This window comes from Mchenga conophoros, linkage group LG1 (genome assembly GCF_057382185.1).
Source record: "Mchenga conophoros isolate Kocher_MC1m ecotype Shallow Benthic linkage group LG1, M_conophoros_male_GT1.1, whole genome shotgun sequence".
Lineage (NCBI taxonomy): Eukaryota > Metazoa > Chordata > Actinopteri > Cichliformes > Cichlidae > Mchenga > Mchenga conophoros.
This window is the reverse complement of record NC_140526.1, coordinates 40,157,789-40,184,918: the sequence shown is the minus strand read 5'-3', so window position 1 is coordinate 40,184,918 and position 27,130 is coordinate 40,157,789. Positions and strand designations below refer to the sequence as shown.

Sequence of the window (27,130 nt, the reverse complement as noted above, 5' to 3'; positions counted from 1 at the left end):
AGGGACACCTCGTGGCCAGGGCCGGGCGACCCAATTGTCTTCACCCTTCCCAGTGTGGTGAATTTTCTAGCTCTTTTTTTGTGTGTGAAATTATTTTTTTAACCATTTGACTTGAATTTGATTTAAGTAGATGTGTATTCTTTGTGATATGAACACATGTGAAATAGTGATGGGTCGTTCGCGAACGAAATGGCTCTTAGAGCCGGCTCTTTGACGTGAACGACGCGAGCCGGCTCCTTATCGCGAGCCGTCACGTGGGTTTTTTTTTTTTTTTTTTCTTTCTCTCAGCCTCTCTCTCGCACTTTTTTTCCGCTTCACTCTGCACGCGAGCCTTGTGCTTTACGCTGGGCAGAGGGGGGAGGGGCGGTAGTTACACTCAGTAGCACAGGAACAGAGCCAGAGAGAGAGAAAGAGAGGCAGGGACAACAACATTAGAAAGGTATAGTAATCATCCACAACTATTTTCGGTTGCAGATGATAAAGGATTGAGAAAGTTTGTTCATGCAGGTCCATATGACAGAGAATATGCATGTTCTTTTAGTTTTCATATTATAATTTATATTTAATTGTGTTGTGGTTTGCAGTGTTTTGTGTTGTTTTCACTTTAAATTTGTGAAAGGAAAAAGCTGAAAATTTAAATAGTTAAAAGTTGAAATGTGAATAGTTGATTTTTGTATTATATGATTTATTTATTACATTTTATGTGGAGTGAATAAATAAAAGTATATTTACGGTGGCCCCTAGAGACAAAGCACATACAAACTTCAAATCACGTACGAACTCTGAAGCATGTACAAACTCCAAAACACGTAAAAACACGTACAAACTCCAAAACACGTAAAAACTCCAAAAACACGTAAAAACACGTACAAACTCCGAAGCACGTAAAAACTCAGAAGCATATAAAAACTCAGAAGCACATAAAAACTCAAAACACGTACAAAAGACAACAGAAGTGCTCCAGGATGCTGGGCGCAGTGTTGAGCCTTTGTTATCTTGTGGCTACACAAGCCAGCAAGTACCAACGACCAGATTTGGTGTGTGGTAATAACAGGTAAATGAACTTTTTTTTAAAATTATTTGAATATATATATGAGTGCCTGTGTATAAATACACAAACAATACACACATGCTTTCAATTGTGTAATTTAAGTGATCTAGTAGCTCTGCTTTGGAAGTTCAGTTCATGCTAGAAATGTGTTTTGGAGTTTGTACGTGTTTTGTCTCTAGGGGCCACCGCATATATTTATATATAAACATATATAAATAAAACCACTTGTTTTTACGTTAGTAATTCCTTTTGTGCATAATTTTATATTATTGTTAATAATAAATTAATTAAAGCAACAAAACAACCTGAAGAGCCGGTTCGGAGCCGAAAGAGCCGGCTCTTTTTAGTGAGCCGAACCGAAAGAGCCGGATCTCTAAAAAGAGCCGGAAATCCCATCACTAGAACAAATACAGACGAAGTAACAATAAATAGTTGATTTGAAATTCATGCATATTTTTAGTTTTTCCATTTCTTATTCAGATATTTATCAATGAGTGACTTATATGTATGTATATATTGTATATATTGTGCTATTCCTTACTTCTTGTATCTGTCTGTGTTACTGTTTGTACTGTAACCAATATATTTCCCCCAGGGATCAATAAAGTACTCTGAGTATTCTCAATCTAGTAATATTAGCCCAGAGAAGGATGATGCTGTGCTCACTCCTTAGAGGAGAAATCTGTTTTGATTGGGATCTGAATAGTTTGAGTGAAACAGGAGCATGCCCCCGATTTAACAGCCCCCGATTGCTCCATTTTCATACCTCACTTGTACCAGGAAGCATGTCTTGTAAAACAATGTGGATTCTGAGCGTCCACTCTCCAACAGTAACTGGATTTTTGAGGTAATCCCTGGCGAAATCGCAGCACGCATCCCAGCTGTTAAAAAACACAAAGGCCTGGAGGGGAAAAATGATGCAGAGGAAACATTCAATATCAATCATTAAATTGAATTCAATTTGCAAATGCAAATTTCTCTGTATCAGCCTGCTGGGTCTACTCCTCACCCTCCTCTGCAGTGATAAAACGATTATTTTGTAGTACAGAGTCTGAACAGTCTGATCAGGGACGTAACGCCACACCAGCTTGGTGACATCCTCCTGTCTGTAGTTTCCTTCTGGCAAACCGGTCAACATGATGGTGGAGAACGTAGAACCTTGAGATTGGGCTTTCTGCAAGACACAAGGTTCAAGAACCAAAGTTTATTCGAAGAGAAACTTTGCGGTACTTTTTAAAAAATATATTATTATTACTGAGCACATAGAGAAGACAAAATGAAACCAAGTTTAGCAGAAAAAAAGAGGTGAGTATTTGGAAAAATGGACACCTCTTGGTATTTACTCAAGGATTCCTGTTTAACACATGAAACCTGGGTTTATAAGATGCACTCACCTCAATGTCATCAGGTTCACTGACAGTTAAATACTCTAGAAGTGTAAAACAGACACAGTTAGTAACAGTCAACACTTTATATCTGGAGGTTAATTTTAGTTTCCAGCTGTTTCTCTCACCTGGGATTGTGAACCAAGGAGAGACAGTGGGGAACACAAAGGGACTAGTTGTCATTGTGATCCAATATGGTGAAGTGCTGCGTTGTGGGATGGTAATATCTTCTGTTGGGACAGTTGCACCATCAACAGCAACCTCGCTGTCTGGCAAAGCTTTGTCTGGCAATCTTGGTGCTGCACAAGCAAAAATAAGTTTTGTTAAAAGTTTTGTGGGGGAAAGAAAAGGAAAAACGAGTGGTGCAAAACAGGTTTTTAATGTTTACAATGATCCAGTAATATCAATGTTTTGACTTTTATTTGAACTTTAAGCACCTTTACAGATACCCAAGGTATCATAGACATCAGAAAAACAACGATTAGTGGGTTAGATCAAATGCCAGACTGAAAAAGTGCAGTTTAAGTAATGGCTCTGGCTCATGTGTCTGGGGCAGAGACAAGCAGAAGGAAATTGACCACTGATGGAGCAAAGATTTCTGGAGGGGCCAGAAAAGAGGTCAGAGAGATAATAAGGCAAATGAGCATCAAAGGATTTGTGGGAACCAGAATCACAGTGTTAGTGGATAAAAGTTGAGGGAATGTGTCACAATGATTGATTGTGAACAACCATAAATCAGCAGTTTTGTCTGCACTTTATCCACAGCCCAGGGGAGACCTGAAAAATCTATTCATGAGTGTTTCACAAACAGAAAGCGAAAGAAAGGTCTTACCAGATGACCTTCCATTAACTTAACCCATCTTTTTGTTTCCGTTTAAATCATATTTGTTTAAAATCCCATTTAAAAAACACTTACGCAGTGAGGTACATCCACACTGTGGTATTTTCAGCCTTGACAATTTGTGGCCGGTGGGCCGTTTTAGAAGGCTGTACCAAACGCCAAGGCGATCAGCATCACGAAGAGACTGAAATTCGATAAACACCTGAAACACAAGAAAGAAAATGTATTCTGAACATTTTACCTTCACATTGTAAATGTTAGAAAACAAGTGCTAAGCACACGTGGAAAGAGTGAACTAAGTACAGCTTTATTGTGGAGTTCACTGGATTCAAGAGTCAGAAATCCTGGCTCAATGATGCACTGGAGCCATGCTCAACATGACCCCTGCACTAATGCTGTAATGTGATAAATACTAGTGCGCATGAGCATATGAAGAATTGCTCAGCGAGCAGCTTATCGGCAGTCTCTCTTTACTATCGCTATAGTTTTGCAGTTGTGCTTTCCTCAAGATAAGTAGCATCCAAATCTAGACACATTATCTCTTTTGAAGGATGGATTTATGAAGGTTGGTGCACGTCCTTTAGTTTGGTGTGCAAGCGGTTAATCTGTCAATTTTTCTGTATGGTTAAGATTACACTTACACAAGCACATATCTCACACAGCCTTTCACAGACTTCTAACACATGCACTTGTTGGCATTTATGAGTGTGTTTATACCTTGTTGAGAAGAGGCAGGTAGTTTCTTACACAATCCATTTTTTTCAAAGCTTCTCTGAGATGCCGGGACTCGCCTGGCGAGATGTTCCTGATGTAGATTAATCGTGCTCCATTGTCAGTCACTTGCTGCTTCGAGAAAACCGGGTTAACGTGAAAAAACAACAACCCCACAAACAGTATGACATTCCAAACATTCTTATACTACAGCTCCAAGATCAAGGCCATAAGTTTGCACTTATATTCACACAGCAGGTATGCACCCTGGCAGCTATCTTCATTTTCCAAACAATTTATAATTGCAGCTCTTGCTGTTTTTGATAACACTGGTTGAAAAAGTATTTAAACTAATGTACACACAGTGCCGTGGAAAACGCATTTGGCTCGTTCCCAATTTCCTAATTTTTTGCACAAGTTTCAAATCGTTAAACAAATGTTTAAAAAAAATACAAAATGCATTTTTAAATGAGGATTTAATTTATTCCAGGAAAAGAGTTCTCCAAACCTTTCCTAGCCCTGTGTGAATATCTGAAAAAACGGGTATGTCCCCATTTTTCAAGGTGTTTTGACTTGGATGTGAGTGCTTCCAGTTATGACTTTATACTCTGACCAATAAATCTAAAGGTATTCGAGTGCAGTCTTTGTTTCTGAGATATGTGCGTTACTTACATAGCATAGCCGTTTCATCAGAGACTTATAAAACTCAAGCTGAAAGAAAAAAAACAGTTCAAAATCATTACATCACTTCGGATTCGGTTCGATTTATTTCAGCTTAAAGGTATTTTTTTCTACAAAAAGAAATACTTTTTACATTTATAATCACACTTTAAATAAACAAGCAGAAACAAATATTTTCAAATAATTGTAATAACATCTGTCACAACAGTAGATTGCATTATCTACACACAGTGCTTACCGGCGTCATTAAAATGTTGCCCTTCTCAACCTGCAGTCGAAGTTTAGAACCACTGAGAATAAAATCGTGATTTTCTGATGCTAGCACGATGTTTTTAGCTGCCACTGCTGTCGGCATGAGGGCAAAAGCCTGAAGGAAAAACAAACAACCAAACACTGATTTTTACTGAATAACCATGAAGACAGGCACTCACAAAATATGCATTAACTAACTAAATGTTAGTTAGGTCGTCTTAGAAAAGAGATTTAGAGCGCCATTAAAATGAAGGTCATAACCCAGCCCAATGCAAACTGGTGCTTACCATGCGTGCCTGTGGTATAACGTAGATCGTGTCGTCGTAATACTCAAATCGGTGTCGAGTGAGCAGACCGGCGATGTCCTCCTCTGCGTAACAGCCATCGTGATACTCTGGCAGGTTGCTTATTAACAGCACCTTGTAATCAAGCGAAACAAGCTGTGCAAACGAAAAAAATTTCAGGATCAGTTCACAATTGCAATGGAAGAAATTCCAGACAGAAATCTGAAAAATGCAAACATTAACTTATAAACCTCACTTTGAGCACTGTCTACAACTATGAACACAATCAGGTACCTATTACAAAATGTTTCTGATGCTAATTTTCCTTTACTTCTTTTTTTCTTTCTTTGTTTCACGTAGTGCAGCTCTACCTTGACTCACTGACAAAAAAGGCAGTAAGAGTCAGCTATGAAAGTACTTTTCATTTAAGGTGGATCCATAAACAGTGATAACTGATTCCCAAAAGGCAATGTGTAAACAGCACTATTGCACATGTCAAACTTGGGAAGGAAAAACCTTTTTAAGCACTCAAAACCACCATGTCCTGGATGACTGTGCATATAATTTGAACATGTTAAACTAGCTTTTCAATAAAGGAGTTTTAGTATGTGTTAGTACATGAGATAATTGTTTTATTACAATACTAAATTGGTAACCAAGAATGGTGCAATTCTATTGGTGTCTATACTGACTACAAAATCTCTGGTATTGCGACATCCCTAGTGAATTTTTAACATTTTTCTACATTTACACCTACTTGAGCGTCACCTGACAATGAGATATAACCCAACTACAAACTTGTAAAACAAACTGAACTATTTCAGATCAAAACTTAACCACTTTGATAAAGCATGTTTTTCTTACAGGTATAATTGAAGTGTTTTTTTAATGTTACCTTTGAATTGGGAAGTTTGACTGTCATGAGACAACCTGTGAAGTGCAGAGCAAAAGAAAAACCAAAAAATAATTATGAAATAGAAAATATCTTCACATTGAGAAATCTTTCATACAGATCTTTGGGGATTTCTTACGGATTCTTTCTGGACGCAGTTGCTCTTGTATCCGCTCCCAAAATGTTGGGTGGGTAACAGCGACCGGCTGATCCTTTGAGATCTTCTCTGCAGTCACAGAGTCTTGGAATAAAGGAAATGTAGTTAAGTTCAATAGTGGTAGTTTAGATAGGATGCAAATTACCCAGCTGATCTAAATACAAATCTGCGTGGTTGAGGCCGTTTCTGCTTTGGAAGCCAAGACTTTTGGCTCACCGTCAACTGCAGCACCTTTAATTGGTTCAACAGCCTCCGTAGCCTTGGCTGTATTTTTAGGTGCCACCGCAGCTTCCTTACAAACACACACACAACGAACATACATTAGTTTGTATTACTACCAAAACTGTTAAGTTACTACATTCACACTAAGAATCATACATGAGCACTTGTCATGAGCTTACAAGTATTTACAGACAAGTTGGAGTCTTCCATGCAAACCACAAGCAACTGTGGCAACTTGCAAGCAACCAGTGCGATTCCAAGGATGTTTTCAGTGCAATGTGTATATATAGATTTAAAAAATGCATAATGCAACACAGCAAAATAAAAACAAAGTACAGTGTGTATGCTTTCATAGCATTAGACTTGAGCGGAAGCTTCCTGACATGGGGATGACTATATAAAAGCTCAGTATAATCCAAAGTAACTATGAATTTGAGGGGTGCGAGACTGTAGAAGAAATGTAAGGATAACCAACTGACTTTAAACCGCATAATGAATGCAGGACTACAACCGTGAACGGACAGTATATTTATAGAGAATTGTAGCTACGGTGCATAAATATCTATCTTAGATTGCAGAAGCAAACCAGGAGACAAACAGGAGAGGAACTTTCTCTCGATTCACAAGTAGGTCAATGAACTCATCCATCCATTTGCGCAACATCTCTAAAATTAGAAATATCCTGTCTCAGAGTGACGCTGAAAAACTAGTTCATGCATTTATTACTTCCAGGCTGGACTACTGTAATTCATTATTATCAGGATGTCCAAAAAACTCACTGAAAAGCCTTCAGCTAATCCAAAATGCTGCAGCAAGAGTCCTGACAGGGACTAGAAAGAGAGAGCATATTTCTCCTGTTTTGGCTTCCCTTCATTGGCTTCCTGTTAAATCCAGAATTGAATTCAAAATCCTGCTCCTCACATACAAGGTCTTAAATAATCAGGCCCCATCTTATCTTAATGACCTTGTAGTACCATATCACCCTATTAGAGCGCTCCGCTCTCGCTCTGCAGGCCTACTTGTTGTTCCTAGAGTATTTAAAAGTAGAATGGGAGGGAGAGCCTTCAGTTTTCAGGCCCCTCTTCTGTGGAACCAGCTTCCAGTTTGGATTCGGGAGACAGACACTATCTCTACTTTTAAGATTAGGCTTAAAACTTTCCTTTTTTCTAAAGCATATAGTTAGGGCTGGACCAGGTGACCCTGAATCCTCCCTTTGTTATGCTGCAATAGATGTAGGCTGCCGGGGGATTCCCATGATGCATTGAGTTTTTCCTTTCCAGTCACCTTTCTCACTCACTATGTATTAATAGACCTCTCTGCATTGAATCATATCTGTTATTAACCTCTGTCTCTCTTCCACAGCATGTCTTTATCCTGTCTTCCTTCTCTCACCCCAACCGGTCGCAGCAGATGGCCGCCCCTCCCTGAGCCTGGTTCTGCCGGAGGTTTCTTCCTGTTAAAAGGGAGTTTTTCCTTCCCACTGTCGCCAAAGTGCTTGCTCATAGGGGGTCATATGATTGTTGGGTTTTTCTCTGTATCTATGAAGCGCCTTGAGGCGACTTTTGTTGTGATTTGGCGCTATATAAATAAAATTGAATTGAATTGAATTGAATCTATAACAGTGACAGGGGCGGATCTAGAAGGGTGGCATGGGGTGGCAAGTGCCACCCTAAAATGATCCCTTGCCACCCCAAGTGCCACCCCAGTTTTGCATATGACAGTGTTGTTTATTAAAATAAGACAGCATTAACAGTTTGAACGTAGTTACAGTCAACAGTGAATATAAATGCTAAAACTGAAAATATTGCATAGTGTTCCCCCCTCCACCATTAACAAATGGTTCAGCCCATAGCAGGACCGGCTTTTTTCTTGTTTTCAGTAGCAAGCGATGCTTATGATTGTGCCAGAGCACATTCTGAACAACACCATGGGAATTTCGCTTTTTACACAGGTGGGTGGATGTTACACTCTGGAAATGGAAGGAAGGTGAGTGTTATTAACCCTCTGTGGTCCACGGACACGCTGCACCTCCAAATCACATGACTGATGTAAGCTGACACAGCAACAAGCTGCAGCCACGCTGAGTTTCTATTTCAGCCCACATTGAAAATTCGGACTTCAAAGTTTTTAAATTTTAATTACAGGCCAGTAAATCCAGAGTTATGATAATATATATAAGCCACGCTTTGTTCTAAATACTGTCGTCACGTTTTTGTGTGTGTGTGTTTTAAGCGTTTTGTAAGGACAGCACGAAAACAGTAAAGAAAGAAAAAAAGCCACCACCTTCCTAAATGTACCATGTCGACCAATTAAAAAAACAGTCAACGCGTGGGATTTGATTGTTTAGGAAGAGGGAAACGTTTTAGGAGTGACGGTAACGGCAGCGAGACAGAGCAAGCAAGTGAGAGAGAGAGTTTTTAGATGTGGGAGATTTGTGACGTTTAGTGTGGAGTGTTTACTTAGTGTGTTGTCTTGTGTAGTTCTGTTGTGTAGTCGTTTTGTTTTGTGTGTCAGTGAGGGCACTAATGAATGTCACAAAGGCACATTTGCAATGTAAACACTGTCACTAAGTAGAAAACCAGCGGAGTGATACAGCTGCTGTTATCAGGCCTGCAGGTTTGTCCCTGTGCTGTTCTGTCTTTTGGTGGACAAACTTTTTTTTTACTGGCACACATAGTTTGTGGGGCATCTTAGTGCGACACCTAATTGTTCTCTCATTTTAGTTGTAGTAATATTTTTAAATTCTTATACAAAATGAAAAAAAACAAAAAACGGCAGGTGTATCGGCTGCATTTTTAGATAAATAGTTGTATATGTTTACAAAATGTACAATTTATATTTGCATTTCAAGTTATAAAAATATACTGTGGTGTTTTTTTTTTACAGTAAAAACATACTACTAGGATTTTACGTTCTTTGTGTGGTTTCAGATCAGTAATACTAATGCAGTATGTCAGTGAAAAAAACAACTAAATTCAGTTGAGCTGAAAAGAATGACACCAAACAAGGCAAGGGGAACAAAATAAAATGAAACAATCTGAGGGTGAAATACAAACGTAAACTCAAAAGGAGTCAAAAATGGCCGATTGTATTTCAGACCTCAGTGGGTTCATCCAACAAATCATGAAAAATTAGGTTTAAATTGTTGTTCATGACAGTGCAGATTTCTGACATTTTGTGTCATTTAAGCTGTAACAATGTGACTGTTTTCTAACAGTGTGTCTGGATTTTATACTTGTTGGGCTACATATTTATTTATTATACAGGCTATACAGAAACTCACATGTTTTATGTAACTAAAGTGTGTAATTATGTGGGCTACAGACAATAATTAAGTTCTAGACTATATTTATATGAAAAACGTGCATACTTACTGCATTTGAATTATTCTAACCATATGTAACCACCTGCATATGTGTTTGAAAAATAAAAAGGCTTCGATTTTGCCACCCTATTTGATTTCTTTGCCACCCTAAGAAAATTTCTCTAGATCCGCCCCTGAACAGTGAACAAATTTCAGTGTACATACCTGTAATTTTGACCTAAACAAAACAACTGACTTAGTTTTTCAAAATGTTTTCTCCATAGCAGAAATCACATCACTGTGACAGAGACTACTTACAGTCCCTTGTAGCCTCACCATGGTCGGAGGGGAAGATTTGCCAGCCTGTGGAAACACAGGGAAGAAAATTATGAACAAACCAAATGCAGATTTCATCATGACAACTTGACTCAAACTATCTGCTTGTATAAATCTGTGTTGAAAGATTTAATCTTGGTTGTGTGGCATCAACAATCACGTCATCTGTCACTGATCACATTATAAATTGTCCAAAACTGTGCATTCATGAAAAAAGGCATAATATGAAGTCACCTCTGTCTTCTCTGTGCTAGGCGTCCCTTTAGTTGTTTCTGGAGATGCAGAACGTGAGGACGATGATGATGATGTTGATGGGGACGACTTCATCTTGACTAGCTCAGCCAGCAGGGCAGGAGCCAAAGTTTTGACGACAGTCTCCAGGTCAGACTGGTTTGATAAGGACTGGAGAGCTAAAAGACCACAGGTGCAAAAGAGATTCACACTTTGGTGGGTGCCAAGTCTCGAAAATCATCTACCGTTTCTGAAAGTTTTATAATAGTAGAAAAAACTATGCTGACATTTCTGGTGGCACTGGTCTTTATTTATCCTTTACATTAGTAAAGTTAAGGTTGTGAGGGGGGAGGAGAACTTTGATCTTAGAAAAACTAATGAGTACATACAAAAAAATAAAACATGAAGCAATTTTCAAACCTGATGTTTCCAGCAGTTTCTTTGCCAAGATCTTTGAGCTGCTTGACTTCTTTCGCCTCGGAGATGACCTCTCAGTCGACGATCGCCTCTCCCAGCTTTTCCTCGGTGATGAACGTTTCTCATCTCTTCTTCTCAGTGAGGATCGTCTCTCGCGGCACCTTGAGCGTGATCGATATCGTGAAGAGGAAGGACGGTCATACCACGAGGAGTCAGAATGAGACCGGGACCTGAAAAAAGTATGGATCAAAGAACTTAATAACTCAGAAACATCTCAAAGCACACACCCAGCATGGATACAAAAGGTAAATGCTGTCCACCAATTAAGTTTTTTCAAGTTGATATTTTTATATATATGTTATATTTCACCCTTTAACAATCCACTGGAGAGCTAAATCTTCTTGATTGATCCTAGTTCTCAAAATGTTTGTTGGACAGACCTGCGATTGCGTCTGGACCTGTACAGAGATCGTGATTGGCTTCTGTGTCTCTCCCTTCGGCGGCTGCGTAATTGAGAACAGGAATGACTGTTCCTCCTATTCTGCAAGTCACGGAGAATACACAGTGCTGGTCCTGCTGGATCTCAGCTCTGCTTTTGACACTGTAGATCACAGTATCATGATAAACAGACTCGAGAACTTGTTTGGGATTACTGGTGTTGTTTTAAAATGGTTTATATCATATCTGTCTGAGAGATCTTTTACTGTTTGCATGAATCATGTCACATCAGAATCAACAGTTTTGCCGTGTGGGGTACCTCAGGGATCTGTCCTGGGTCCAATTCTCTTTTTACTTTATGTATTTCCCCTAGGCCAGATTATTAAGCGCTATAAATATATCTCCTATCATCTCTATGCTGACGACATCCAACTATACTGTTCCTTCAAAATGTCTGAGTTTTATAAATTGTCTAATTTAAGTAATTGTCTGACAGAAATCAACAAATGGTTATATGACAATTTTCTCCAACTAAACTCTGATAAAACAGAAACTCTAATTATTGCTCCAGACCATATGGTCCCAGAAATTAGACAGCATATCAGCTTCTTAGACCCTTACGTAAAATCAAGCCTTAGAAATCTCGGTGTCTTATTTGACAGCTCGATGTCGCTCGAGCAGCATTCTAAGCAGCTGGTCCGAAACTGTTTTTATCATTTACGGAATATTTCTAAACTCAGACTAATGGTATCAAAGCTTGAACTTGAGATGATTATTCATGCTTTTATTTCTTCTCGTTTAGACTATTGTAACGGCCTTTTTACTTGTTTTAACAAATCAGCCTTAAATCGTCTTCAGACTGTGCAGAATGCTGCAGCACGTCTCTTAACAGGCACCAAGAGAAGATCGCATATCACTCCAGTCTTGGCCTCCCTTCACTGGTTGCCTGTAAATTTTAGGTTTCAGTTTAAAATTTTAGTTCTAACCTTTAGGGCCCTGCATGGTCAGGCTCCTCAATATTTATCTGACCTGCTGAAATCACATACATCTTCTCGGGCTTTAAGGTCATTAGATCAGAGACTGTTGGTGGTACCACGCACTCGTTTTAAAACTCGTGGTGATCGGGCCTTTCAGACTGTGGCACCACGGTTGTGGAATTCTCTCCCACTGTCTCTTCGCTGCACGGACTCCATTGATTGTTTTAAGAAACAGCTGAAGACATTTTTATTTAGAAAAGCATTTGATTAATTTCTTCTTATGCTGTTTTTATAGTTTTATTGTTTTACATTGTTTTATTTACTGTTATATTGTTTTATATTCCCATTTTCTGTGTTGTAAAGCACTTTGTGATTTTTATCTGTGAAAAGCGCTATATAAATAAATTTTACTTACTTACTTACTTACGGTGGCGACGTGGGCTGCCGGAGCGGGAATGGCTGCTTCGCCTGTCCCTGCTACGCTCCGAGTCACGATGAGTGCGGGGTCTGCGAGAGCGGGAAAGCCTTCTTCGCCTGTCGCTGCTTTGCTCCGAGTCACGATGACTGCGGGGGCTGCAGGAACGGGAACGACTCTCATGTCTGGTTTTCTTCTGGGAAGTCTCAGCAGATGTTGCGGGAGAGGGCTTGGCACCTGACGCACTAACAAGTGCATTAAAAAGAAAAGCACAGTTAAATGAAAGAAAATGAAAGGCTCCAATGCTGGCATGTTTTTTTATTCGCCAAATGACTTCAAATGAAGATATTTACCCTCGCGGTGATGCTATTTCACCGTTCCACTCTGGGTATCTGTGGAAAAACACAGGTACATTTTTGTCAGATGTTGCCAGGTAGAATGTCCTTAAAAATATATTATTGTTCATTAATTCAAAAACTTAGAAATGTATTCAGCCTTTTAACAATAAATCATTAAGGTGCTTTACAGGAACACAACAAATATGACAAAGAAAAATGAAAAAATACAAATGAACAGTTCTTAGGAAGCTATCCTAGCATTACAACCCCGACATCATTTCGGCACAACCATGGTTGCGCTGCCCCAAAGATATCGGTTCATAATCACGAAGTACAGAGAAGAAAGACTGACTGCTTTCGCAGAAGTTTGCAGTTCTCGATGTGAAGGCTGGTATTCTGGTGGGAGACCCAATCCTAGTGGTCACAACAAAAAACAAACATTTAGACCAGATTCATTATTATCAGGAGCAATGTTTGTCATTGACATCACTTGCTGATAAAAAGGTCACTAAACTTTGCAGTGGCCTTAAAAAAAATCTTAAAATATTAACAGTTAGTCCTTCACTGAACGGAGAAGCATTATAACATTAGCCAGGAGCCTGGATTGCACTTAGAAACCTTCATGGGCCAAAAACAAAACAGGAACAAATAAGCATGACACATTATACCTCTCCTGGGATACAATTTTAAAGATGAAATTATTTAGTATATATGGAAAACACAAGTCAAACATCTGACTACAAACAACCAAAACAAAAGGGTCATCTTAGGCTCTGGATTCTGGACTCTCAGGCTTAGGGGTGGGTTTTTATAATCGATTCATCGATTAAAATCGATTCTGGCTTGGATAACGTAAAATCGATTCATTAAAATCCTGAATCGATTTTTTAATATAAATTTATTTTGCCCAAAATGCCAGAATCTCAGGTGACATCTCACAAAATTTCAAGAACCACCAAACAGTTAAGACAGTAAATGAGAGCAGGAACACGGCTTCTGCACATAGACTTAAACACACAGCGCGACCCGCGGATCAGAATCAGTGAGATGTCGCCTTTCTCACGGTCGGGGCTGAAAGCCGACAGCTCGCTGATTTTGATCTGTCGGCGGGTCCGCGCTGTGTGTTCACGCCCTTTATGAGCCGATTCTAAAGCTGTTAGTTTGATCTCTCTCCAAACAATATTGACCGAACCAGCAGCAAAAGAAGATCCAAACGCTTCACATAAACATCATCATGAATTCACTCTGACTTTTACTGTTTTGCTTCCACCGCGATGCACAGCTCTCTCTCCCTCTCTCTGTACTTCAAGAACAGTTTCCCTTTCTTCATTATTCGCTTGCTTGTTACGCACAAGTCTACCGCTGTTTACAGGCTGTCGGCCGCTGTTTTTTTCCCTTTTACATTCTTCCGAAAAGAAAACCTCATTTCTGCTGTTCAATACTGAACAAATTAAAACTTTTTAAAATTATTCAAAATGTAAAACGCTTAACCGTGTCTCTAATAAAACCGCTGTAATGTCAGAGGTGATGTTCATATGTTGATTAATGGTTTTCTTTCGTTTTTGATGTACTGCAGAATATTTTTATAAAATCCCAGGCCAGGAAAATCACCTTCATGTTTTTCTGTGTTTTATCTTCAGCTACTTTGACACAAAAGCATCTGCTGTGACGCTTACACCTGTGATAAAGTCTTGCGTGTGTCAGCTTCCTTTTGATTGATACAAAAATATGTAAATGTACTGATCTGAATTATAATATTTCTGACTGTCAAAATTTCCCAGATTTAAATCGAATCGAATTAAATCGAATCGTGGATCGAATCGATTCGGGACCTTGTGAATCGGAATTGAATCGATTCTAGAAATCAGTGACGATACCCAGCCCTACTCAGGCTCTTCTTATGGCATCAAAATTTCCCAAGGTTCCAAGAAGGTCGTCTCAGGAGAGGCCAAGTTTGGATTAGGACAAAATGCACCACCTATGTTGATCACAGTTAGAGTAGCGACAGGAAGATGATGTTGAAATAGGCCAGAAGAGGAAGGCGCTGTTTCTTTGACGAAGAGCCCAAATGTGAAATTTGGTGCAGCAAAGGAAGGCACATCCATAAAGAGAGATTCAACAATCAGTCAAATTAAAGCTGGTGCTTGTGTAGCTCATGACTGGGCGCTGCGCCCAGGGTGCTTATGTTTGTGGTAGTAAAAGTCTTGTGACACCGAAACACTAACTTAAAGTATGAGCAAAGAAAATTAGTATAACACAAAAACAAGGTGCCTACTGATATAAAATAAAGGACCAAACACACTATTGTTCACTCGTTAAGCTGAAAGAAAGATGCTTTAATCACAGCAGTCACACATGTGTCCACTGTACCATCTGGGAACTCTTCTTGTGTAGCACTCGTAATAACACAAGCACTAAATCCTCCTTCTCTGGTGCTGTTTTGTAGCAGTGTGTACACCTGAGACTGTCACCTGTCTGTCTGTCCTGCACTCTCTCTCTGTTTCTTTCTCTCTGATTGTGGAATAAAAGTATGAACGTGTGTTTATAAGTTACACTTGTGTCTGAATCCTGCAGCTTATCGCACATTTCATTTCCATGTGTGACAACTGCAAGTGTCCAGAGTGAGGACAGACTGAGGGACCCACTGCTGCACATCATCTGTGAGGCTTTGCACCCCTGATGATCCACCAGGACAAACTCAGCAGTGTGTGAGGAAGAGGAGGAGGAAGAGCCAGCAGCAGCTGACAGATGGAGAGAATAGACAGACTGTTCCCTGTTTGTGAAGGACTGCTAGGAAAGTTTAACATAACTGTCTGTGCTGAATCAGTCTTATTAGGTAATGTTCAAATAATGTTATCATCCCAGTGTTTTCAGTGTGGGAGAAAGTACTCAGGGCCTTCAAGTTACACACTATGAAAGGCAGCAACAAGTTCAATGTTCAGAAACCTAAAGTATGTATCAGCAGCAGAATGGAGCTAAAATAAATGTTTGTTTCAGTTCTATGAAGCTTTGAGTATTTTGGATCAGTAGCACTGCTGTGTTTGTTGCATCATATTGCTGTAATTGTTTATATGCTTTATATATTCTGAGCTAAGTTGATCTATAGTGTTACATCATATTCTATAAGGATGTTATGTGTTTGTAGACTTTCTGCCCAGTTTGACCCATTTAGCAGAAGTCAGCCTGTTTAAGGCTCTGATATCTATTCTGTATGACTTAAAGCAGTTATGACATGGTCTGATTTTCTCACCCAATAAAGGAATATTTCATGTATCAGTCTACTCTTCATTCTATCAGACACAGTTACCACAGCTCGCACATTTTCTTTTTACACATATATGTAAGCATTGAGCCAAATTTAGTAATGCCAGCATATTAAACGAACAATATTTGTCTTTTCTATATGATACATCTATATACACACTGTCAAACATACTTGTCTTTGAGTGAAGATTTAAGGAGATAGGAAATATAAATAATTGTAACTTGAATCTTATGGCGTTATTTTTGTGCCACTATTCTGAGCGCAAGTAAAAAGAATTTGAGCATAGTGGCACTAAAATAACGCCATAGAATCTTTACTGAAGCTCAGTATTTGACACAGAGTTCGAACTCACTGCTGTGATAACTAATAATGATTAATATAATAACTATCATATTGGCCATATTATATTTACATTACCAAAGTAAGATGACTTTAGTCTCATGAACAACATGAGCTAATTGTTATTTACTAGCTAATCTTAAAATGACTGTTCAGTACAAAAATGAAGCCCAACAATCATGTTTTACAGTCGTGTGGTCTCAGCCTCAGATACTTATCACATCACACAAAGCTCATGTAGAAACAAATGAACAAAATATGTTCTACTCCGTTTCTGTCAAACAAAGCTGTATGAAACGTTTCCCGCTTTTAGTATAACGGTTGATAGGCAACCTGGGCAGCGCGAGGGAGGCTAGACCGTCCCATTTCACAAGCCTACAAGCCTGTTTTTGTTTTCTTTACAACAACTCGGTGTACATACCGTGCTTTATATGTGTGTAATCCCTTTGTTCTGGTGTGCTCAAATGTATACTCGCAAAAAACTTCTTGCAATCTACAACTTTGCTAACGGAAAGTAAACGCTAAACGGTAGCCAGGTGACCCAGCGCAACGATTTCCGTTTCAATGGGCTGCCTTCAAAATAAAAGCACGAACGGAAACGGCAAATTTCAAGATACTGTAGTAATTCCACTAAAGCATATTATTAATGTTTTGCTTTTATTCCACTTGTTTTGTAGTGTATTGCATTTATAAAATGAGGTTGCTGTTGTAAAATGTGTGACTTTGGGATATCCTTTAAGTGTGTGAGCTCTCATAAAAAGAAAAAAGAAATTTGTGGGATTAAAATATAATTACATTTTATCATAAGAATCAAGAATCGCACTAACTGTGACATAAAAAATGTGGCATTTTACCCAGCTAACTATTTTAATTGGAATTATGTTTTGTAAAATATATTTTTTGTTTTTATTTTTTGTTTTTGAAGGCTCTGATAGGATGAATTTCTTAGACAACCAAGAAATTGAGGCACTAGTAGCTAACACTGTATTTTAAGCGAAAGCATAATTCTGGCAACCACTACCAATCAGCAATCAGAAAACAAAAATAAAAATAATGATGAGGAAAATGCAAATAGTTCGTCCAATCTGGGAATCACATCAGCTTTAAGTAAATCATGCTAGCTCACTGCATGTGACAATCCCACCACCTCCTAACAAGATTATGTTGCTGTCATTAGAAGGACCACATTGTGTGATTATTTCATCAAGTGTCTGAATAAAATTTGACCAACTAATTTAGTTTGTGTGGCTATTTCTGTGTGTATAGATTAATAAAATGATTAGGTTCCATTCAGTAATCCAAATCAAGTGAGTAAACTTTGGAAATAAATCAGGAGAGGATACATACACATAATTCGGTAGTAGAACGACTTTTAGCAGCTATATCTTGAAGTAATCATTTTCTGTATGGCTTTATCATCTCACATAACTGTGGAGGACATTAGGCCCCTCTTTTAACAAAAGAAACTGTTTATTGGGCTTGATTGCTATTTAAAAGTCGGTGCTATAGTTCGGATATTTTTTCTTTTCTTGTTGCATTACACAGTTTTACTAAAGTAAATGACTCATTGTCTTGATACATGCTCAATCATCCAGGTAAGTACACTGAAAAAAAGGGATTGGCCAGCTCTTGGATTTACGTAAGCATCTTGCGTGTATTTAACACAATTGCCTCATGCTTTAAAGTTAAGTGTAACTACATAGTGTAGAAACTACATGATATGCAGAGAGGCTAGATTAAATTGTTTATATCATGTTCAAGTGAAGTAAGTCAATAATATATCAATGTTAAATCCCACGACACTGCACGGGTTTCAGACTCGCGCTCTTTAGATCGTGGTTTCAGGAAGGCATCCATCTCAGTCAAGTCGAGCAGCCACCTCTACTGTTTTTTACCAAAAAAAGTAAGTTGGGTGGTTGTTACATTAAAAAAGTCTAACTTGTAATTTGAACACAATAATTTCATGTTTCTATGAACGTAATTAAATCATGAAGAATCTGTACGAAATTCAACAACTTAATTTGTTCTTGTTGAGATGAGCTGATACAATCTAGTGAGAGTGGTTAGTTGCTGAACTCATGAAATTCACAAGATCGCACAAGATTTCAAACTGCAGGAGTTATAAGAGGCACTACACACGCACCACGTGCATGCTATTGCTATTGCTATTTATTGTGTATTATTACAAAACAAAACAATTCTGCATCAAATACAGGAAATCATAGCTTTCCTACATTTCCTAGATTGTTGGCATGGTGGTTAGTGCTGTTGCAAATGGTTGTTTGTTTCTATGTGATAGACTGGTCAGCTGTCCAGGGTGTACCGTGCCTTGTAACCTATCACTTCAGGGTTATTTCCCAGCCCTCCTGCAACCAGGATAAAGATAGAAGGATGGTAGTTGTTGAAGACCCATTCAATTTTTATGGTAACCAGGATCTAGACTTTGTTGAACATTATGTATTATGAAGACAGCATGTAGTATTTAAGTGACCAAGTAGTATTGGGGTAAAAGTTATTGAATACTGTTGAAATAAAATGACAAAATTGTGAAGGATTAAAATATTCCAAGAGCTCAACTTACTTCATCTGAACATGTTTCAATCGCATTTTATGAACACAAAATGCACAGGTTTATTGAATATGAAAAAGTTGTGTTGATTTAACTCAGTTGTTTAAGTTTCTGCCAAAGCAAAACATTTGTGTGCAACCAATGTCCATTATTGAATCAAGTAAATCCAACATGGCCTTTTTTTCAGTGTACATCCCCAAAAGTGGATTTTGTTCATCTGGACATAGCGTTTTCAGTGGGAAGAACCTTTTTGTCACTCAGCCAAGTGACTCCTGCAGTGCAAAAAACCGACTCATTAAAACATACTAATTACAACAGCTAATATTCATGCTTTAACATTCCCACATCTTAACATATCTTAAAATATAAGTAAAGTTATTTTTATTTATAGCATTAAACATAACTGACATTTTGGTGCATAGCAAAACTGTCAGTCATACAGTCATAGAGTCATAGAGCATGGTTAGCACCCTCATGACTTACCATATTTGCAATGGGCAATTAAAAATGGTACACTCATACTTTTTTGAGGTATAGTAAATATGCTTCAATTGATAGTCATTAATTAAGAGCTGTTAGTGACACTGAGTTAGTCATGACTATGCTTTCTGTGTTTTTTCCCTCCCCTTTTGGTATCCTGTTCCTGCTGGATGAGCCACTTCATGATAATCCTCATCTGATGACTCCGCTGCCTGGTAGATTCTCCTTGCTGCAGGTGTATGCTTCTGCCAGCTGGATGCTGTTACTGGATAGTACACCGTTCCAATGGAGCGGTAGGAACAAATTGAAACACACTAAAAGAAAAGGGTTATTGTTTAAAATTGTGTTTTAATAAATGTGTTAATGTTAATTAAGTGTTCATTGTGTGCTGGAGGTCCTACTGGTCCTATGGTGGAGCAGCTACTACCTCTCCTTTAAGAAACTAGCCTCTGATGGGATACAGATATTTGGGACACATTTCAATTCTTGTAAGGGTTTAAAAAATACACAAACTTGGAAGAGCTGGCTGGATTTGTACAAAATGAGATGGCTGGCAATGGAAAGATGCAATTCGATTGTTACATGTTTAACCCTTTAAAGCCGGTCGGAGCAGGCACGCTCTGTTTTGCGTAACTATTTTTAAATCCCTGTAGAACCGGGAACCGCATAAGCTAGCGCAATAATATTTTTTGCATATGAAACCAGAGGAGTTGTACTTACATCTTATGCCATCAGCTTGTCCTAGGTCACGGTTTCCTTCCACATATAGCTTTGCAAAAATTGCATAAAAAGCACTTGCAGTAAACATAATATTCCAGAAACACGCTTTGCTGATCCGATCAGCTGTTCGTATTCCAGATGTATTTCATTTTCAATCAAGATGGCAGAGCTGTAATCTTGCTCTAAAATTATATATTGTAATATGAAAATTGTAAAGTTACTTAACCTGTGAGTCCTTGGTAAAGACATTCTCTTCAAAGTGAACGCTGCAAAGATGAGATGCAAGTTTCAAGTACAGTACAAAACATGTAGTTAAGATGATGGTTTTTAATTAGCTGCTGTAAAACAATGTAATAATAAATAAATGCAACATGACATTAACTGCTTTTTAGGTAAGTACTTTATGTACTTTTGGAGAACTGTTAGATCATCCATGTTTTCTACAGTCATTGGTTTGCTGGACAAAGTGGCCCACCCGAGGGGTCCCCTGCCATTGACCAGCAAGCCACCCTGGCTGAGGATCATCTGGTTGCCAGGGCAGAAGGAGCAGAGCATGCCAGGTAGTCATGGAGGTACAGCACTCTAATAAGGTGTCAAGGGGGTATACACCAGGCCTTGGTGGACACGGGCTGCACACAGCTCCTGGTTCACCAAACCCCGCTTTGCCCCGGGACATTATTGGTGTTGCAGTGGGTGGAGGTTACATGTGTACATGGGGGCATTCACAGACAAAACACATGGAATAAAGGCTGCAGTCAGTTTGTACCTGTGGCGTCCTCTAATTTTAGGAACACGTTGGCAGGGATTTAATAAACGTTTGAGGCAGTATGTGGGGTTCTGATCACCATATTAAGTAGTGTGTAGTGTCTGCGTGGCGCTCAGCGGTGATGCAGGGTTGTCCGACGCCGATTCCGATGATTCGCCCCACAGAAGATTTTCCACTGGTGACACCCTACGCTCAGCCTTTGACAAAGTGATAGAAATTGATGATCACTTCCTGCTGCGTGGACCTACCCTCGCTTTGTACTATTGAATGATCCTAACAGAAAAAAACAGAGTTAACACTGACTTAATAAAAAAGTGTTATATTTTATCTCAGATAAACTAGTCAGTGTTTATTAGTGTTTGCTCAACTAGAAGTCTTCATAGTAGCATCCACACATCAAGTCTTTAAACAAATAATGAAAGGATAATGAAAGAAAGTTTAATGTGAAATTACTGAATTATATGAAATATTATGGCTTTGTCTGCCAGAGTGTTTTTCTTTAAACTACTTGGGACACTGCCTTTTAGTGATGTCACTAAAAGGCAAGGTTCTAATGTTGTGTTGCCATAGTCTCCGGAGTTTACTTTTAAAGCTCACTTACAGAACTGACTTATACAGCTTAGTTAGAAAAGTCAAGCATCCAGACATTTGAAGGACTATTCACTCATTGAGGTGACATTTTCTATTTTAAAAGTTCTCAAAAAATTAAGATGAAAAAGGAAACAAGAAAAGTTACGACTGAGGCAGATAAGAAAGATCCAGGAGATCAAAGTAAGTTAAAAAAAAAAAAAATCCCCCAAATAACAGAATCTACATTTCTAACAATGTTGAGGCTCTGTGTATAAAATGATTCATTTTTAGAGGATTTAAATCCTGGTTTTGATTGAAACTAACCTGAGTGCAACATGTCTAATCAAAGAAAGGTTACTGGGGCACTTTGTCTTTTGGTAAAATAATGTGACAAGTTTATTCTTGGACTGAGCAGTGAAAACAGAGCAACAAGTGTCATCAGTATCTAGACTTAGTAGACCTAGTATGGACTCGTGTTGGTGTGTTTTTTATCAAAAGGATGAACTTGTTATTATATTGTAAGCAATACTAATTTAAAATTCAATGACATCAAAATCCTTCTAGTCCTGATGTCGAGCGCTCTTTTTCACTAATGTGTTGTTGTTGTTGTTGTTTATAGATTGTAAGAGCAGGATGGCTAAAAGAAAGGCCAGTCCTGAAAAAACGACCCCCATAAAAAGAAGGAGGGTCACTGAGCAGGCTGGTCCTTCCACCAGCTCAGATGCTCATGTGGTCAGGGGAGTCAAGCGAAAGGTCCAACAAGATGAAGCGGGGACAACCAATACAGCAAAAAAGCGTAAACTTCTTGACCATGTGAGCGGTGACAAGGGGCAGGCATCTTCCTGGTTGGACACTGGTAAAGGTAGGCTAATTAGTTGAGTGAAGGGTAGATTAAGTGTACATCTGGTTGCTAGTTTGAAGGTATTAGTGTTTGGGAGATATTTGTGTCTATTGTCTAATAAGCTGACGTGCTTTTGGTGTTTTCCACATCTGCAGACTGCAGCATAGAGATTTCAGAGAGCTGCAGTAAAAACAAAAAGGCTGGCAAAAGGAAAGCTGCGGGAGACACCAGGGACCCACCTAAGAAAAAGAACGTGGACCAGGACAAAACCAAAACTGTTGCCAAAAAGTCAGTGGCTGAACAGAAACGTAAGTAGCAAGCAGCTTAGCTTTTATATTCAGGTGAAGAGCAAAATGAACATTTAGGGTACAGCAGAGAGTAATTTGTGTGACAGCTGTAGTAAAACCCAATTTGTGTTTGTCTGTTTAGGAGACTTCCAAGCGAGATACGTGGAGGAGCACCGGCTTGGAGAAGGAGGATGCGGAGCAGTGTTTGCTGGCTACCGCATAAAGGATCATTTACCAGTAAGTGTTCAGATGGTGGTAGTGAGACAGGCAGTAATGCAGATAAGGGATAATATCGTAAGCTGAGACGTGTGCTGTTTTACACCTTTAATTATGTCATACTGAGGAAATGCTCATCAATGCCCTGTGTCTTTTAGGTGGCCATCAAACACATCCCAAAGGGGAAAGTGTACTGCAAAGTGAAGGTAAATGTGCAAGACTTGAATTGTTTTTACATTAGTGGATTGCATGCAGCGTTCACCTGTGGAGCGTCTGTGCCTCATCATCCACTTTGTTAAAATATTTCAGGATGACAACGGGAAGAATCTGTCGGTGGAAGTTGCCATCATGCTGAAGCTTGCAGCTGAAGCAGATGGATCAGTGGAAACATCAGCCCCAGTGTCTCTGTTGGAGTGGTTTGACTTTGGCAGAGAGCTGATCCTGGTGATGGAGAGACCTGTCCCCGCTGTGGACCTGGATAAATACATAGAAGAAAATGGAGGATTTTTGCCAGAGGACAAGGCCAAGGCAAGTTGACTTGCCTTAGAAGAGTCTTAGACTGCACATCATTCAATCAAAGCACAGAGTATTAGAGAAACATTAACCCATTGATTGGTTATTGTCTTTTTCATCGTTTCCAGGTAGGGCTGGGCTATATCACACCGTTCACGGTAATACCGGTGTAATTTTGGGCAACGATAGGAAAATGAAATATGGCGATAGAATATGGGTAAAATGCGCATGTGCAGTGCCTTTGTTTACATATGCACATGGCGGTGACGCAGAAAGAGAAGAGCAAAAGTGGATCGTTGAATGAAACGGATGAACCAGAACTGGTTTGTAAAATGCTGCAGCTTCAGTGGTGTGGAACTGGTTTAGCGTTTGTCCGTCAGATACACAACAAAGCACAATTTTTGGTAGCGCATGCTAGCAGGCCGTCGTTATTACCGTGTTGTATGGAAAATACGGCACACTTAAAATCAACCCTTTGAATTTTCTGAAACTCGACAGAGCCCCTTATAATCCCGTGCGCCTTATGTATGAACTCTGGTTGTGTTTACTGACCTCGAAACGGTTTTATGTGCACGGCGACTTTGCTAAGCTACAAAGCCGCACCGCTCGATGGATTGTCGGAGCATTACGGCTATCGTAGGCAGGCACCTCGCGGAGTGATACGTACTGCACCTCAACATAATATTACCGTATTGTGTGTGTATAACCTCTTTTTAAGTTTTGTGGATATTATACATGGTTATGCTGAGGATATGTCGGCCAGTTTCCACTGGAAATGCCTTTTGGTTAAACTGTCAGCGAGGAATTTGCATTTTTATATAACTTTAATGGACATAAAAAAAACAGCTGCTTGTTTAAGTGAAAATACATTGATGGGGTTTTTTGCACTAATAAAGTTGTGGAGTTGTAAAGTATTTTGTCTAGTGTCAGTTATATCGTCAGTTATATCGTTATCGCAACTTTTCAAATGTATATCGTGATGAATATTTTTGGTCATATCGCCCTGCTCTATTTCCAGGTCATTCTGAAGCAGCTGGTTGATGCTGCGAAGCACCTGGAGGATAAACACATCTTTCACCGGGACATCAAGAGTGAGAACATTCTAATTGAGACCGGCTCAGATGTACCGCGTGTTCGTATCATCGACTTTGGACTCAGCTGCTTTTTTAAGGAGCGGTCGCAGTACCGCCTCTTCTATGGTAACATATTCTGCTCTTGCTCTTCACAGATGTCACAGTTTTCGCCTTTTGTTTTAGAAGAAATTGCAATTGTGTCTGTTTATTAGGTACAGAAATTTACTCCCCTCCCGAGTGGTACGGGCGCAGTTGCTACAGGTGTGGACCCACCACGGTATGGCAAATGGGAGTGGTTCTGTACGAAGCGCTTCATGCGGGGGACTTTGACACCACGAGCTTCCTCAAAAAGCGCCTGAAATTCAAAAGACATCTGTCCAAAAGTAAGAAAACGTCACACTTCAAGACTGACTGATGGCTTGGACCACTGGAACTATCATCTTCATGTTTTTTCTCTTTCCTTTCTTTCCAGACTGCCGGGATTTCTTGGACGCGTGTTTAACCAAAGTCCCGGAGACGCGGCCGACGCTGGAGGACCTACAGCATCACACTTGGCTGAGATAAGCCTATCACACACACACACAAACACACACAATTCAGACGTTATCATTTATGTGTGATGTATGAATTACCTTTCTTTTTTTCAGGAAATAATTTTTTTAATTGGCCCACTTTAAATTTCAGTGTTTTGGAATTCCTGTAACCCCCCCAGCCATCCCAGGAAAGGGGATCTCTCTTTGAATGGGCTTTCCCGAGGTTTCTTCCCGTCAATCTGGCCCCCCCAGGGGAGTTTTTCCTCGTCTTCATAGAGAGCTTGGGCTGGCTCAGGAGCTCCATCAAAACTGTCTTTATTTAATTACTCAAATGTAATCATATACTTTAAAGTAATCAAATAAAAAACAGTAAAAATCTGAAGACTTGAAGTAAACTTCCATTAAAATAAAACTTGTTTAATTCATCTTTGCTGAGGATACTGTGTTATTACTATTTCAAGGATTATGTCAGAACCGGTGCCATTATGGCACCGGATACTGGTACCCATCCCTACCCATCACTAGGGAACAGAACAAACCAGACATCAATTACAACAAAAATGACACTGACCCAGCCAGCATGACTCGTCTGCCTTCAGAAATGTTTAGCAATATTACAAACTGGGTGATATGCCTTAAAGTAGCTTGTCATGTGTTCAGAATTGTCACAGGCTACATTTTAATTAAAACCACAATCTAGTAATGTTCTGTCTTTAACCTTCCTAATTTGTTTTTTGTCCTAACCTAACACTAAACTGCCAGTGAAAACAAAAGTTACATAAATAAAGAAAATTACGGTCTCACACAGGAGTCAAACCCTAGTTTCTAAATGATGTCAGTAATAGGAAATTCTATCTTTAAAAAAACCCAAATTGTCACACCACTTTGTCAGCCTCGCTGGCGTCAAGAATCATTAGTATGATGCTAAAGCTTTAGTAGAAGTTGCACATCAGTTGGTGTCCCCGCCCCTTATCCCCCTTAAAATCCTAACTTGAAGATGCAGAATTTGCTTCCTAGTAATATGGATGTCATTCATGAAGGTAATACCCAAGCAAATAGCAATTTTATTATGATCTGTGCTGCAGTTGTAAGACCGGGCACTCGAATCTTTCCTAAAACCCTCTCCCCACTCCCTACTGACATTGTCGTGATGTTACTGCTTTCTCACTGCAGTCATGCAATTTATTCTATAAAAAGCTCTTACGGTGTGTTCACACCGAACGCGATAGACGCGAACAGAGCGTCAGGTTTACATGTAAAGTCAATGGAAAAGCGCGATGACCCGCGATTGCGGCTCCCGCGAAAATTCGGAAGCAGATTTGTGTCGCCAAAACGCCTGAAACGCGCGTCAGTCTAGCGCGTTTGGAGCGTTTGACTCGTGAATAAAACCACGCGCGTGAGTTTTTGTGTTGCATTTTGTGCATACGCGCGTTACGCGTCTACCTGGAGTTGGAAAAATCTGAACTCCAGCGTCAAATCGTGCCGCGACAACCAATCAGGAGCCTGGTGACGTGGCTGTGACCTAGGTCAAAGGGGCAGATCCAGCCAAACCCCTTCATTCTTCAATGGAAGGAAGGCTAATCAACGCCGTAGCAAACAACCTGGAGCTGTACGACACCAGCTGCTTTCTGGACCGAGACAGGAATATAAAGGACGAGCTTGGAGGAAGATATGTGAAGGGCAACCTGGTAAGTTCATTCATTTCTCTTAAGTTTTCTCTTAAGTTTTCGCTGACCCGGGGAAGCCGCACAAAAGCTAGCAAGCCACCGCTATTTTCCCACTGACGTACAAATACCGTTCTGCTTTCATGCATGTTGTCATATAGGAATATATTTTCTTTATTAATAAGCAGCACACAGTGGTCCCGCTGTCACTGCTTCGCTTTTCCGCTGATTTTCTTTTTCTTTTCTTTTTTTTGCACCGTACAGCATTGCATTCTGCAGCCTGATTGACAAATCTGCTCCGTGTCGTGTCTCCTGCGCTTGCCAAATTTATCATGTTTGGTTTTGATAACCATCACGTCCAA

The 27,130-nt window shown here is 39.5% G+C and overlaps 2 protein-coding genes across 2 annotated transcripts; one reads left to right on the top strand and one right to left on the bottom strand.

Annotated features, from left to right (window-relative positions):
- Positions 1–1,811: 1,811 nt before the first annotated feature.
- LOC146583836 (uncharacterized) lies at positions 1,812–13,556 on the bottom strand. Its single transcript, XM_085267586.1, has 19 exons — positions 13,551–13,556; positions 13,285–13,346; positions 12,948–12,986; positions 12,603–12,839; positions 10,768–10,994; positions 10,351–10,526; positions 10,099–10,143; positions 6,471–6,546; positions 6,237–6,338; positions 6,101–6,135; positions 5,209–5,361; positions 4,908–5,036; positions 4,661–4,699; positions 3,995–4,120; positions 3,353–3,479; positions 2,565–2,735; positions 2,446–2,480; positions 2,061–2,225; positions 1,812–1,952 (listed from the first exon to the last, which is right to left on the bottom strand). Exons 1-19 carry the CDS (start codon positions 13,554–13,556, stop codon positions 1,812–1,814), a joined length of 2,091 nt encoding a protein of 696 aa, XP_085123712.1.
- An 8,232-nt stretch (positions 13,557–21,788) lies between these two features.
- Positions 21,789–25,843, top strand: LOC146583835 (serine/threonine-protein kinase pim-1-like). Its single transcript, XM_085281350.1, has 9 exons — positions 21,789–21,842; positions 22,261–22,503; positions 22,638–22,790; positions 22,912–23,006; positions 23,144–23,191; positions 23,295–23,513; positions 24,517–24,697; positions 24,784–24,954; positions 25,044–25,843. Exons 2-9 carry the CDS (start codon positions 22,275–22,277, stop codon positions 25,133–25,135), a joined length of 1,188 nt encoding a protein of 395 aa, XP_085137476.1. The 5' UTR covers positions 21,789–21,842; positions 22,261–22,274; the 3' UTR covers positions 25,136–25,843.
- Positions 25,844–27,130: the final 1,287 nt, after the last annotated feature.

Excerpts from the sequence above, each read along its gene's own strand:
- LOC146583836 (XM_085267586.1), bottom strand. Across the intron at positions 10,995-12,602 it reads AGCCCACGTCGCCACCGTAA|GTCCCGGTCTCATTCTGACT; the intron begins GTAAGTAAGTAA and ends TACTTTTTTCAG. Across the intron at positions 6,136-6,236 it reads ACTGCGTCCAGAAAGAATCC|GTTGTCTCATGACAGTCAAA; the intron begins GTAAGAAATCCC and ends TGCACTTCACAG.
- LOC146583835 (XM_085281350.1), top strand. The coding sequence starts at position 22,275 with ATGGCTAAAAGAAAGGCCAGTCCTGAAAAAACGACCCCCATAAAAAGA. Across the intron at positions 22,504-22,637 it reads CTGGTTGGACACTGGTAAAG|ACTGCAGCATAGAGATTTCA; the intron begins GTAGGCTAATTA and ends CCACATCTGCAG. Across the intron at positions 24,955-25,043 it reads CAAAAGACATCTGTCCAAAA|ACTGCCGGGATTTCTTGGAC; the intron begins GTAAGAAAACGT and ends CTTTCTTTCCAG.